This window comes from Labrus mixtus, chromosome 8, assembly GCF_963584025.1.
Source record: "Labrus mixtus chromosome 8, fLabMix1.1, whole genome shotgun sequence".
In the NCBI taxonomy this organism is placed as follows: domain Eukaryota; kingdom Metazoa; phylum Chordata; class Actinopteri; order Labriformes; family Labridae; genus Labrus; species Labrus mixtus.
The window spans coordinates 23,657,027-23,672,412 of NC_083619.1; the positions used below are offsets into that span (position 1 = coordinate 23,657,027).

The window sequence follows — 15,386 nt, forward strand, 5'->3', positions numbered from 1 at the left end:
TAGGGCACACTGAAAATGGAAATGAGGCGGGCTGGTTTTTTTTCCTTCTTTTTTTCTGCAGAACTTTTGCATCCTGTGCCACTGTGTCGGGGCTCCCCTGTTATGAGGGGAGCAGGGGGTTTGTGGAGTGTTTTCCCTCCATTGAGATGAGTGTTTCTGGGTGGAGGGGAAGAACGCTGGCTGACGATAGTGTGGGATTGATCTCCAGCAGCCTCCCAGTGGGGCAGGAGGACAGGGACGAGTCTCTTTCAGCAGGGCTCTGATTAGACCCATCGCCCTAGCTGCCACGCTCCACTCACACTGGTAATTGGAGCTGGCAGGAGGTTGGCATGCACCCCTCCCATTGCCCCCTCCTCTTCTCAACCCTTCCCCTCTTTTTCACTTTTATTCCCCTCTCATCTAAATCTTACCCCACCTTCCTGTGGTGGTTACAGCAGAGGCATCTCCGTGACATAACAGTTTATGATTTCTCTATCATCATGTTTTTGCTTAATTTCACTTAAAATCATGAAGCCTCTTCTCTCTACAACATATGCTGCAAATGTTCTCCCATGCCCTTTTATGCATAGCCCCCCCCCCCCCACTGCTAACCTAATTGAGTAACACCACCACAAAAAAAAACACATAAAGCCATCACTTCTCCCTTCTTTGTTCTACTCCTACTTCTGTAACCTCCGTGAGCAAGTTCATCTGCTGAGCTGATCATATTGCAGTACGACACTTTGCGTGATAAACGCCTGTTTGGAGAACAATGGTCCTTATTTTCCCATCACGGAGGAACCAGTTCATGCATTCCTGGCTCTGCCTTGGGCCTTTCTCGTTTGCTAATCCAGGGCGTTTCTACTACTTTTTGTTGTCTCAACTGTATCACACACACACTTTACAAATACAGCTTTAGGTTTGCATGAAGCCTGCATGATTTAAGAATAGGAAAGTTAGAATAGGTTTGACACAATACCAGCATTTTATACTTTAATAATATACTAGTAAAACTCAAACAATATTGATACCCGTTGCCACAACATGATAACAAAAATAGAAGTCTTAAGCACCAAATATTGGGTCATTTCTTGTTTTTAATTCCCAGAAACAGCAATCATGTTCCTGCACACTGTTGGAAATGTTTGCGTATCGAATGCCGCCAACGTTTTTGGGTTAAATATGTTAAAATTTGACTTAAGATCTGTAGTTATTTTTGAGCTTCGGTACTGTCAGGGGTGGGCAACTGGCGGCCCAGGGGCCACATGCGGCCCCTATCAACCCTCAACGTGGCCCTCAGGTCAATTTTTAAAATATTAAGTAATTGGAAACATGGAGAAAAGTCATGAAAACCAGAAGTATGTCCATAATAATATTTGATCACTGGTATATGTTGAGTGAAATTTGAGACATAATTGACTGTAATTGTTTTTGCATCCTACAATTTGGCCCTCTGGCAGTCAGAATTAAATGAATGCGGCCCCTTGCTGTGACCAAAGTTGCCCATCCCTGACTATTGATCTTTAAAAATAATGGCGCTTGTATGATTTTAAACGCAATTCTTTAAAAGTATCACAGTGCCAACCTTACACACACTACATTGGCATTGTCTTTTAGCACTTTTCATCTCAGTAATGCAGAGCCCACATGATTTTATCGCAAGATTTTCTCCATGCTCGAATTTCCCTGGCCAGACTAGACAGAGAAGTGAAGATTTCTTTCTTGATGAATTACACTCAAGAAGAACAAGAGGCCCCTTTTTATTAAAAATGCCCTCTATCTTGACAAACATCAACCTGCGTCGCCCGCACTATTTCATTGGATCCTCGCCAAATTTCCCCCATCGCTTTTCTTTTCCCTTCAAATTAAAAAAGGACTGAACAAAGGCATGTCTTTGTCTTCCTGGGATGACAATTTGGCAGACAAGGCCTGCCGCAGGAATTGCTGTATTAGGAGCAGACAGGCAGGGCTCAAATCTAACCCATCGACAAGATCTTTGATAAAGATGTCTATGGAGAGAACTTTTCAATTATTCGTTGTAGCAAGAAACCAAGGACAAAGTCAACTTTCAAAAGTGTATTCAAACGAGGGTTGTTAGGTGAGAAATGTAATCTAGAGTATAATGTTAACTAAAGCATATTGACCTCAACCTTTTACAAGAGAAAGAAATTTGTAGGGATTAAAAGTCAATCAGCTATCCTTTTTTTCTTAAGAAGCTCATGTACATATTAGAAAATACATGATTTTTAATTGTATGATAGAGAATATTATTACAAAGAATAACAGGGTTAAGGTACACCTTGAGAGGCCTGCAGGTCGAACACTCGTCCTCAGTCTGTGGGCTTTCTGTTTGGAGCACATTCATAGGAAATATAGCAAAATAAATACAATCTTTTACACAAAAGACATTTATAAGATCAGCTTTTGACGTCACATCTTGTGATGTATTCATCCATGAGAGAACAGTTTGACTTTATTCCTCCTGGTTCTGTTACTCACCTCTCACTAACCTTGGCTTCCCCCTTGCTCCTTATATGTATATAACGTTGACGCTAAGCAGTGCTCTGCCTCCTACATATGTATAACACTTAACAGTACGCGCAGCCCGTCTACTCTTTCATTAAGAATTATCCCTTGTAAAAATTGACACAGTGTGAAGCAAAGCCACAGTGTGCTTTTCACTAATCTTTCACACATGCTGTACGTCCACCAGTGTGCCTGCAATGCAAACATTAGGCAGACAGAGAGGATGGATTCAGGTGGAGGCTTTGCAGCAGCTGTTTGCTCTTTAAAGTATTCCCTGTTTGTGCTTCCTGGTATGACGGAGCTGCTGACTCGTGTAATAACTCCTTTGGGGTCTTTTGCCCCGTTTTACCAATGGTTTGCATTTTTCACAGCCCGGGAACATTTGCCAATAATCTTAATCATAAATATTCTGTAGGAAGCAGTGCGAAGGGGTTTGCTGGAATATATCCCATGCTCATATTTCATTTTCTCCTTTGAAAAATGGACTTCCTCAAAGCACTACAGCATAAATAGCAGGTCTGTCTGTTGGCAGTTGTCTTGTGCACATATTGAAAGATTTCGCACTAGATCTCTCGGGGGAAAACTGACCACATCTTATAACATACACCTGAAAAAATGCTTCGCCTCGTCTGTTAAATTCTTTGATTGTGGTTTTGTGATTGGCAGCAAGGTGTCAGGATTCATTTAACTGGATGGTTTCCACAATGTTTTAAGAGTCAGATCAGCATCAGCAATACTTTATTTTATTCCCCGGTCGTTACAGTTTCTCTTATACACAATGTAAAAGTCAGAAATATTGAACGTAGTTGTAAATATGGAGGGCCAGGGTGTTTGAAGAAATAAATCTATGTAGAAAAGGGCAACGAGATAAGAAATAAAATGTCTTCACGCACAGGGAATTGAATTTAAAAAAAAACAACATATACAAAGCACAGTATTGAACAGTCGAGATATTGTCCACACTATCGCACATAATGACAATTTCATCCAGTTTAGTATCTGCACTGCGTTGTATACAACATGGATAGACACCAAGCTAGACTCAGAGGGGGGATCACCAATAAAAAAAAAAAAATTAAAAAAAAGATTAATTTATTTTGACAGCTGAACCATGTTATATGTAGAAATATTAAAAATGAAGAAGATGTAGATGTACTTTTTTAAATTTTGTTCACCTTTGATTGAAGATCAGCCAACTGCTCAGGGCTTCAATTCATCATCCATAGAAATGATGAATACATCAGGATCAAACTATAATCTTTTCACCTGTGTTTTATTCACAATTTCCCTTTTGTATTCATCACTTTTAAGACTTCACTGACCTAGACGTAGTTAGGGAAGACATGAGACTGTAAATATGTATGAAGATTCCTCCTGAGAAAAGAAACTGATATTTTACTAAAGTTAACGTTAAAAATATATGTTTTTTTTTTTTTTTAAAAAGCGATCATCTTTTCTTCTGGGCTGGATATTTTCCCAGACTCCACATGATTACTCAGTACGGAGTAGTAGCTGCATCACTGCACACAGACCTGCCGACACTTAATTGAGTTCCTCTGCAAGGTCCCCAAACACAGCCCACCGCCCCTGAACACAAGCACCCGAAACCCATACCGACTGTGCCCCCCCCGTCCCTGGTGAATACCTCGAGGAGAAAATTGAGTCCATGTCAGCAGCCACAAAGGGACCTCCTCTCAGGTGATCTGTAACCATTATGAACACGTTCTAAGTGAATAGTGAGAAGGTGAGCGTGGAGTTCAGCTCCCTGCAGAGTTCAAATTATTTAATGGTTCCCCCAAATTGTACCTTAAAAGAAGAACTCATATTTGGCCACCAAACTGCACAGGTTCAAGAAGATATTTTTACTTCTTCCTTTGCTTTGAAGGTTACAGAGCAAACCACAGAGGAACACAGGCTGCTACTGTTACTGTTATCCCTACAATGACAAATTGTACAGCATTATTTCATTATGCCGCAGTTGTCTGTTTTGTCAAAGTATCCTGATTTCAGTCGGGATGTCTGAGGACAAATCCTATATCGTTAGACAGGAAGAAAGCCTCGCCACAGAGATAAGAGGCTGTGCGGAGATCTGTCAACTACATCTGAATATGAGACGATCCGGGCTGCAGGCCAAATACAAGGGTGAAAGAAGGAACAACTGCTCTGCCTGGGATCAGAACAAAGTACAACACCCATGCTGCGTTTCATGCCCGAGCCATATAAGTTTACATATGGATTTTAGACTCAGACAAGCCATGTGAGAATCCCGTTTTATGCATCCTTTAGACTTAATCTGTGGCTAGACGGCCTTCTGCTGATGTAATAGAAGAGGCAATCAGAATGAAATTCTAACATGGTTCCAGGTTATAGATATTTTGGGTGCTGCTTCTGTATATAGTTCTTCCTGTAGCTTAGATTATTGGGGAGAGGCAATCCTCCTTCACTGTGAGCACAGCTCTAAAACTTAAAAAAAATCTTTTTATTTTTGTGCCAGAATATTCTTAAGTGAACAACAACCTTCATATCAAAAGAAATCACAGCTGTTTGCAGAAAGTGCTGCATGTTTTTTAAGCCCTGTACTCTCCCTCTCAGTCGTACATGCGCAGACCTGTAATCACAGTCTTGCATGTCTGACCGCTCTAATGGAGTTCCTGGAGATTAAATACCTTGATGCAGGCACCGTGATGAAAGATTTCTTCTCTTTTTTTTTTTCCTCCCTCACTTTTTTTTTGACTAAATTTAGTTTGAATAAGTTTTCTACTATTCAATGATCCGACATCTTTGTGTGCAGTTCTTTCAACCCCCTTCTTTTTCTCTGCCATAGTCTTCATGTTGTGGAAGCTGTTTCTATCCTAACTTTTCTAAATACCTAAATCTATATATTTGATGAATTGTGTTCATCACTGTAGACCTGCCATCTTCTGCGTATTCCTAACCTGCAGTAAGGTATCTTCTGATTCACCCAGGGCACGAGTTACAATCATTAGTGCTGTTCTAAGGATTTCATCTGAGCACTTTGGCCCCAAGGAGACATCTACATAAAAGAGAAGAGATAAAAGAGATTACAAGTTTGAGAGCTTGCTGATAATAATACCTCTTGAGGGCCATCATGTTTCCTCTTGATTAACGCCGTCCAGAGGTTAAATTGGGATTTATTATGAGGGCAGAGGGAGGTGGGGGGGGGGGTTTATTTAGGATTATACGCACAGTGAGGTGAGGCTTTGTGACAAATATGTTATATTTGATCAAAGTTAGTTTGCAAATAATATTGCAGAGCACTTAAATGATCTTTGCTCACCTCCGTCACTGGTTTGCCACCAAAAAAAAACGCTTCCAAAACTCAAAATCAGTTTTTTTATTCTGAATATCACATCACTGAAGTGCTTCTTCAGAGGTGACTGTCTATTTCAAGGCTAAATATAAAACACATTACATAAAAAAAAGCTTAGAAGTTTGAGTTTTCCACAGTGTAAAACACTTAGTGTGAGTGTCTGATGTTGTAATGCCAGAATTCTAACTTTGATATGATACTAGTAAAAACCAAACATTATGGATACCTGTTTGGATGCCATGGCAACAATGATAGAAGTCCTATGCACCAGATATTGAGTAATCTTCTTTTACATTACCAAAAATTGCAAGCACACTTCTGCCAGTGTCTCAATCGCTGAAATACGCTGGAAAATCTCAGGTATAAACTTTTTAAAATCTTAAAATGTGTATGTTTTAATATTTAAAATAGTATTGAATAACAGTATATCCAATTTGAACAACCTTTTTCTCATGCCTCGATGCTGTGTACTAGGATGTACCCCGTCCTCTTGCCCGTTGAAAACATATTGTTCACATTTTGTTAATCTTCTAAAAACATGTCAGTTTATACCTTGGAGAGCAACCTTTCACCTGGGATCACGCGTTGTGTGTTGTCATGGACACGCTGCTACATTCATAATGATCAGTTGGATTATTCAAATAGGTTTGTTTAGCTTGCTAAGCCTAAGGCGGCTCATTTATGCATGAGTGCCCAGAGGCAGATAGCAACCATCCTTCCCCTGTCTAAACCTGAGGCTCCCCATGTCCCATAAACCTGCTATGATAATCAATCAGAGACAGGAAGTGAATCCTTTTATTTTTTTTAGCCTCAATTTAAAATCAAAATCAAACCAGATCTGAAACTCCAGTATCATGTTTTTCCGCTCTTTTCGTTTCTGTGTGTGTGCATTCTGAGCCTGTAGCACCTGAAATGTGTTTGCTCTATTTCTACTCGTCTCTCTCCTTTCTAGCTCAACAGCCCTGATGCACTCAGCACCTCTTACAGCAAATTAGAGCCACTCTGCCAGCAATCTTTTTGTCAACATGTTTTTCCTCTTTTCTTTTTCTCCCTCTCTTGTGTCCGCTGTACTTAAAACCTTCCTTTGCTAATTTTCAGAGAACCAGATCCCCCATGGCTTCCCCACGATCGATATGGGTCCTCAGCTGAAGGTGGTTGAAAGGACCAGAACGGCCACCATGCTGTGTGCCGCCAGTGGAAACCCGGACCCGGAGATCTCCTGGTTCAAGGACATGCTTCCCGTGGATATCAGCAGCAGCAACGGCCGCATAAAACAGCTTCGCTCAGGTACAGTTTGATGTGATTTCATTAGATTTCATGTACAATTGGATTCAATCTGAGTTAATTCCTTTAAGGTCCTTCTTACATGACACACTGATGATGTAAAGGAAAGCTGCAGGGTACAATCTGCCATCGAATACCAACACATGAGTCATGAGGATGACGCACAAAGGGCCTTTGTTGTCATGTATGACTTCATATAGTCTCTCTCATCACTAAGGACTTGAAAGTTTGTTACCTTGATATGTTAGCCGAGCTCTTGCAGATTTAGTTTCCTCACATCGCTGTCAGTTGTTGTAAACTAACACAGAAGTTGGAGTTTAACTTGTTCCTGCTTGTTTGCAGTCTTTGACAGTGATGCATGAGTTTGTAACCTTCCAAAGTACAGAAAGGGAATTTTTCACCATATTAGATAATCCTTAATCCCCCTTTTTAAACATGCAGGCGAGCCAGTGATGCATTAGCTACCATTCAACCTTGCAGAGAACAAGAAAAAAAAACAAAAAAATCAATGAGCTGATCTTTGTTCACAGTATCAGTCCACTTGATAAATAAACAGTGGCCACCTGACCCGGATCAGACAGAAACGGTGCAAGGTGGAAAGATTAGAGGCTTTTGACCGGGCTCACTCTTGTCACTCCTTACTAAATCTACCTCACTTAGAGAGTGTCAGGCCGGGCTGCAGGTCTGAGGCCCCGAAGATTAAAGATGAGAGCCACTCCAGAAAAAGCCTGGCGCTAAAGCTGCCCAGTGGAAGCTGGATAGAGGTCACTGGGGCGCTTACGCTGCCCATGTTCCTGCGATATTAAAAATGTGGCTCAAAGTACAAGAACACTAATACAACGACTTCATCATTTTTGTTATCATGTGACTGTGAGGTTTTTTTTTTTTATACTTCCTCCAACTAGGGTTGTCACAGGACTAGCATTGTAAACTTATGCAACACCTCTTTTGATACCACAGCAACAAAAGGACAACAATGTTGAGTATTGCAAACAAACTCCAGCACACTGTCTAAATAGCGTAAATACATTCAGACAGTGTTATCTCTTATATTCCAGTTGAACCGACCTGTGATCAGCTGCTCTTTTTCTGTCTCAGTAGTTTAGGATTAAAACTAAGACTGAGTGAAGCTCTATCTTTTTAAAGTTTTTTAAAGCGTTGATACTTTTTACACTATCGAACATTAAACCAACAGAGATTGTGTTGTTTTAAAACACAGTGCGTTGAAAAGACTCAACGTGTCCAACATTTTGTCAACCTTATTACCAACAAACTTTTACTTAGTTTTCTTCCTTGTATATTGTTCCTGAAAAAGTGATGATAAGTAAATGCCCTCAGACTAACTCTTCTTATTATCCAGCGTCCTTAACTTAACTCCTCCTGCCGTTAAATGATTTACATTTCTGCACATGACCCGAGCTGAGGCCCGGTGATTTTTTTCTTCTTCTGACAGGCAGAGAAAGATGCAATCATTTGCTGCCACAGTTAACTAGAAGAAGGAACGGCGTGGTCTTTTTCTCGCATCAGATTTGCTGGATTTTGAGCGAGCACGCAGACTGATTAGATCTATCTTCTCTCGCCAACCAAGTCATTTACTCTGCACAGATACTAACGTCTTTTCAATTTAATTCCTCTGACCTGAATACTTTTTCTTTGCATCGCTCTATTTACTGTGTATGACTTTCATTCATTTCTCTTGCCCATTTACACTGACCTTTCTGCTTAAATGCAGTCTGGGGGCTGGTCGTTAATTAGATATTTTTAATACAGAAAAAGTGCTGCTGTGAGGCGAGGACAAATACAGATTCAGCATTTTCTCTGCTATATTGAAAAAGTAGACATTTCTATTTAAAAAAATGGTTCCCTAACAGATGAGATCCTTCTCAAAGGTTGTTTTTCTTTCTGTTTGTCCATTAACATACAAGGACAGTGGAACACTGGCTTCACAGCACTGATTGAGTACACTGAGCTTTGTCATTTTGCATTAAAGTGGCTTCTACTCTGTACATTTTTTTTTCCTATCTGTGGCTTGTCAGAAGCCATGTATTTTTCTCCCACTGTTGTAAGTGGATTACTAACTAATCTTTCAACCCTGTTTGCATCAAAATTACTCCCACCTAGGTGGTACACCAATTAGAGGTAAGGATGATGAAGTGTGTTGGAAAATATCACGTCCACAACCATTCCCTCACAACCATATCAGACCCCTGCTGCACCTCCCTCTCCCCCAAAGCCACATCACCAGGTTCATCCACACTGTCGGCGCCAACCCACTTCCTTCTCCACTCCCCCCCCCCCCCCCCCCCCCCCCCGCCCCCCGCCCCCCGCCCCCCTCCACTCATCTCTTCCCAACCTGTTCTGTCTGCTGTCTGAGCCTTAACAAACACATAATCACCAACCCTGACGTCAGGAGAACGGCGATGCAAAAGTCCAAGGTGTTATCTCGCAAATGAGCCTTTTCAAGGTTCCTCCTATAAAAATGAACCACCTCTATAAACAAACATGCGCACGTTCACTTCACACACAAACAAACGGCTTTCGGAGGCAGCTTCTCCCCACTGGTTTTCCTGCTGAAAGGCTGCATTTTAAACTAAAGGCCACCATTTTCCACAAGAGGATCTACCTGCGTCCCCTGTGCAGCCACAATGTAAACTAAAATGGCTGCATTTGCATACAGCCTACTGTATGCAGCATTGCACGAGAACAGGAGGGCTGGTCGGGATTGTTAAGGTGGAGGCACCAACCTTTTTTTATGGTAATCGTCTGCTCTCCCCACAAGTCAAGGACTGGTTTCTGTGCAGCGACACCGAGGTAAATAGCGGATGTCTGGGGTAAAAGCTGAATACATTTTGAGCTACCTGTCTGTCTCAGTGTCCACAGCTCCCGTACAACAACCCACATTCAATTACATCTTTAACTCTTTAGGAGTGAAGGCAGCCTTGTGGCATCCTCTGTGCCACTAGTGTAATCTCTGCACAGGGAGACAGTGGAATGACCTTGCAGAAGATCTGCCAGTGATTGAGTAGTTGGGAGTACTTGAAGGGATTTAGTGTTTTAGTGTGCAGCGGTGACAACTGCCATCGCGGTAACCTTCTCCATTTCCTGTAGTACTCCTACATGTTGTGTCCCGTGGGGGGAAAAAAAACGGGCGGATTGACAGATTGGTGACAACAGCATTAGTATGCAGGTGCATGTGAGTGCTGAATCAGACTGCGATGAGCACAACGTGCAGAGCAAACACCTCGGAGAGATGTGTTGTCGTGGGATCTCCACTGGTAATATCACATGTCAGCGCCCCGCCCTGTTTCACTTCACTTCTTTGGTATCTTATTGATTCGAGTCCCCCCCCCCACCCACACCCCCCGCCTACGGTTGGTGGTACCTGTTTGTTACATTCATCTCATACTGCATGATGTACAAAAAGTGTATCCTGACATCGTCTTATGCTGAGTATTTTTGTCATTTTCAAACTGCATGGTGGCTGGCCGCCTTTCATGCTCGTACCATGCTGTTTTGGAGACGTGATAGCAGCTATCACTCACTTGTGACATACGTACTTGTACTGCTGTGAGAAGTAGTGTCATTGTTTTTTTAAGTGTGGGTACAGGTAAGATTGCTGTTTTAGAGCAATCTCTCAAATCTAAAGGAGGAAAAACCTCCTTTAGATTTGAGAGATTATAATTCTTCCCATCTGTCAGCCATTTGCAATTCAGTAGACGAGATTATCTCGTGGTTATTATGGACATGGGGTGTCAAAATAACCAAATCAAGAATTCTCTCCTGGGCTTTCATGCTTTAAAGGAAACAACATGTTAGGCTTCTGTCTGATGGCTACAGCTACTTGGTGTTGTGAATACTAATCGTAGCCATCTGGCAGAGGTTCGTCTCCCCTCGAGGGCTTCGTTGAGACTTGGTCAAATAGTTTGTAATAAAAGAACAGAATAATGACCTCACTGCTCAATGCAACCACAACAATTGAAAGAGGATACCTGTACTGCCAGTTACCTTAGAGCCACACGTCAGGCTATATCAAGAAAATAATATCGACAGTATTTAGTTACATTTACTGTATACTCACACTTTTATCTTATTACAAATAGAATGTGGCTGTAGTCTCAGTTTAAACAGAAAACTACTTAATTACAGCAGCATTTCTCTCACCAGTTTAAGTATTGTCCTTTGGTAAATTCATCCACTTCCTTGCTTTTCTTGTGCTTATTATACAGTTAAGCTCAGCTTCATTCTAACATCTGGCTGCGACGGATAACACTCCATGACACAAACACTTTGGTTTTGTCAATTATTTTCATAAGAGGAAGGCCTAATCATACTGTGCTGGATGTGACATGTCATTCAGATGATTAATTGACCCTCAGTCAGGGTTTTTTTTTTTTTTTTTTCACCCCCTTAACACGACTAGGCCAATATTCTGTTAGCGGTCTCATTTAACTTGCCAAATCAGCTAAGTGCTTTCTCTTGCCATAAGCATTTTTTCTTGACAAAACTGCGTCCATGTCGGGGACATTTAATTATGCATGAAGTGGGTTTGACTAGTTGACTACAGGCTCTCTAGTGAGTCACTCTACAGATATCTACTGTGGTTTCATGCCAAGTTTCATCTCATATTCCTCAACTGTCAAGACAGCTAAATTTGCTAATCCTCTATGCAGGAGCTCTGCAAATTGAGAACAGCGAGGAGTCCGACCAAGGGAAATATGAATGTGTTGCCATGAACAGCGCCGGGACCCGTTACTCCGCTCCTGCCAATCTCTACGTACGAGGTAAAGTACAAAGTCTATTGTCTTAAGCTTTTGCATACCAAAAAAACAACAACCTTCCAACCCTTGAAATCTCCTTGTCTGTTTCATTTTGAATGTTGTTGACTAACCAGTAACCTTGTATCTTGAAATGTTTTCTCTCTTCAAAGACCCTGTATCCTCCATGGTGCACTGGCACGGTGGATTTCAGTTATTTTGGTTGATTAGAGCTCTTAGATCTTCCTCCACCCTCTATTAGCTCCTTTGCACATGCCAGGATGGTACAAAGAAATCACACCTTTCATTTCTAACGGTGCATGGAGTAATTTCCAGCATGCATCTGCCCACCTCAAACCTAAGCAGAGAGCTCTCTTTACCTAAGAAAAGTGAAAACATGTGAAAAACACAAATAGGCCCTTTAATTGTTGTCATTTCCACATTTAATGGCCACAATTTTTTACAGTTAGACGGATAATATTTACTATTATCCTTCCCTTTCCATTTCTCCCTCCCTAAGCTGAACTAACCTCAACCTCCTGTTTGGCTGTGAACTCCACCAGGTGCAGCCCCTGAAAAAACAGCTGCATTGAAAAAAGTGTTTTCCCCGCCGGCATTGACAACCATGCCAGACCTCCTTTCTTTTTTTATTTTGACTGTATCGAAAGGCTCCATTATTCCCCCCCACACACACACACACACATACCCTGAGCCTCTGCAGACGTGGTGGGGTCTGGAGTTTCAGGGTTTTGTTTTTGTTGTGGTGTCTCCGTGGGCAGGCTAATGCAGGGCAAAGGCAGCATTGTACCTGTCCTGGAAAAAAGCTGGTATAGGGGAGAGAGTAGACTAGGTCAGCCCCTGCAGATAACACCAGCATGTCTGATGTACATGAAACAGAATAGCTGCTCCAGTTGTTAGTGTGGGTGGAGGAGAGAGCGAGGGAGGGAGGGAGGGAGGAAAAGTGTTGGGGTAAGAAAGAGACACAGTCAGCCGTCTCTGCATAATTGTGTTAAAAGCACAAAGTATCATAAAGGCCATTTTATGGATGAACGATTGCTTTGTCTCATTTTTCATCACTAAAGTTAAAACAAGTAAATGAGTGTCCAAAGTTTACCCTTAAATCCAGACATTAATCATAAACTCCGGCGGAGGAAATGGGGAAGAATCAAGACATATACGTTTTATAAATGTACCTCTTACCAATAGCTGGTCTCTCAATGAACCCGAGTATATTTTACTTGGTAAAAAGTATCAAAAAATGTTTTCCAACAGACAGACCCTCCTCGTGGATCAGAGGTAAAATAATCTCAAAAGGAACATAGCGGCATTAAATTTAAAGATAAAACACTGTGGGCTTCAGAAGGTTTAGATCTTAAATCTTGACAGGATGGGGTAGTCAGCCAAACAGCAGAGGCGAGAAAGGGATGTACGTCTCGTCTATTAATCAGGGCATGTCTGTCACAGGTGCAAACGCAGCCCTTTCCCCCCCCCCCCCCCTCAGAGGTAATTACAGTGGTTGTGTGGCTTGGCGCCAGCAGGGCCCCGAGGCCCAGCTAGTCTGTAACACCACCCAGGTAGCTGTCAACCCGATGGCCCCGGCACCGGCTTTTCCGCCAGCCTCACCTCACCAGTGGAGAGATAGAAATCAAACGAACCGTAACCTTTTAAAAGTGTACTAGTCTGGATGGGAGAACAAAGGGCTCCAGCTATGTTTTCACTCCGTCTTTGTTACTGCGGCAAGAATGAGGAGACGCGACCTGGGGGCTGTGCTATCACCTAGCTGCTTGATTGGGTTTTAAAACAAGACAAGTGGCCTCTGACATCCCTCTCTTTCCTCTCCTGTTGTTATGTGTGTGTTTTTTATTTGTTTTTATTCTTGGACACCGGAGGGGAGATTTAGGGCCTTACAACATCTGCCATGAAACCTGTAAACATAACAAGCTCTGGAGGCAAACAGGTTATTTGACAACTGTTACATTTTAAAGTGTTGATGTGAGGCAGAAGGTAGATAACGCCGGGTGATTACAAAACTTTGGACAAGAAAAATGTAAACACGTTATCTGGCCTGTGAACGACAAAAAAAAACACCACAATTTCACAAATGTTAAAACCTTTGAAGTATGCAAATATTGCTATGAAGTCATAAGGCTGACTTGTGTTTCAATATTTCATTAAAACTTCTGAATAAATAATGACAAAAAAAGATCACTTTATTTAATCATCACTTTCAAAGAATCATCCCAAACATCATCCCCTCTGGGTAGAAGAGTCATCTGTAGGCTTCAAATGCCATAAAGTTCTAACTACTTGGAGGTGACATGTAAAAAGATTACTATGAGAAACAGAATTATGATATTTTTCTCTATAAAAATCCGCCCACACACACACACACACACACACACACACACACACACACACACACACACACACACACACACACACACACACACACACCCTACACTTGCGTTAAAGGGTTTGTTTTGGGTTGGTGTTTGGTGTCTACTAATGTGTTTCTTGTTTGTTTTTGTTTTTTTCAACTCACTGACGCTACCTGATCCCAATCCTGTCTGCAGGTACACAAACATGCTGCAAGCACCGCCCTTGTCTTGACATTTTAGAGCCACCAAAGAATGATGTTCTCATATTTCTGTGTGGGAGTGGGGGGGGGGAAGGCTGAGACTGAAGGAGGAGGGGGAGTTAGTTGAGGGGAGGGGGGTCTGCTCACAGGGATTGTTTGTCCCTTCCAGTCTCTGTATCTATTTATGTCCTTCCACTTCTCATCCATTAAGAGTGTGTGGGTGTCTGTAGGTGTGCAGGTGTGTTGCAGGTCGCTCTTGGTAACCCCCCCCCCCCCCCTCTGTAAAGGAGGACTCCATCAACGTGGGCAGACTCACAAGCGTCCTGTGATTGTTCATGAGAGTTCATTTGTCAAGCGCTTAGCCCACAACGGAGGAGGGATGTCAGCTTCTGTCTGCTGGCACTGCTTCATATATCCAATGTGACATGTCAATATGTCATAGAGGATGAAGTGCTGCAGCCGGGCTTCTTTTTTAACCCAAATATCTCCATGCTGTTCTGTGTGTGTCTGCCGAGGTGTCAGGGAGAGAAACTTACAAACTGACCAATTCAGGACAAATTCACACAATCATGAATTATGATTCAATCCTTTAATTATGAATATGATCGTTGATATCATATATGCCTTAACAGTCTGTTTTATAGATTTAATTGTGCTGTAATTTTACAAAAAAAATGAAGCTTTAAATGAAAATCTGATTATCACTTACTTCTTTAAATCCTTCACATCCTGTGGAACAAAAATCTGTTCCTCTTATCTCTTGCTGATTTGGGCTGAACATGTTTACAAGTTGGATTTTTTATTTTAAAAAAATAACTCTTGCTTCTTAAAACAGTCAGCAGTACATCAGTCGAGAGTCTACTTTCAAGAGAATTGAAAAAAAAAAAAAAAAAGATTCAACAGTTGAAGAAAATAATGCTCAATCCTAGTTTCC

The 15,386-nt window shown here is 41.7% G+C and overlaps 1 protein-coding gene across 1 annotated transcript in view; it reads left to right on the plus strand.

Annotated features, from left to right (window-relative positions):
• Positions 1 to 15,386, plus strand: part of LOC132978539 (receptor-type tyrosine-protein phosphatase F) — a 132,997-nt gene that overhangs the window by 47,754 nt on the left and 69,857 nt on the right. Inside the window, exons 5-6 of the mRNA XM_061043743.1 lie at positions 6,935 to 7,123; positions 11,791 to 11,901. Of these exons, the coding sequence (XP_060899726.1) occupies positions 6,935 to 7,123; positions 11,791 to 11,901 (300 nt within the window). The remainder of the gene's footprint in view (positions 1 to 6,934; positions 7,124 to 11,790; positions 11,902 to 15,386) is intronic.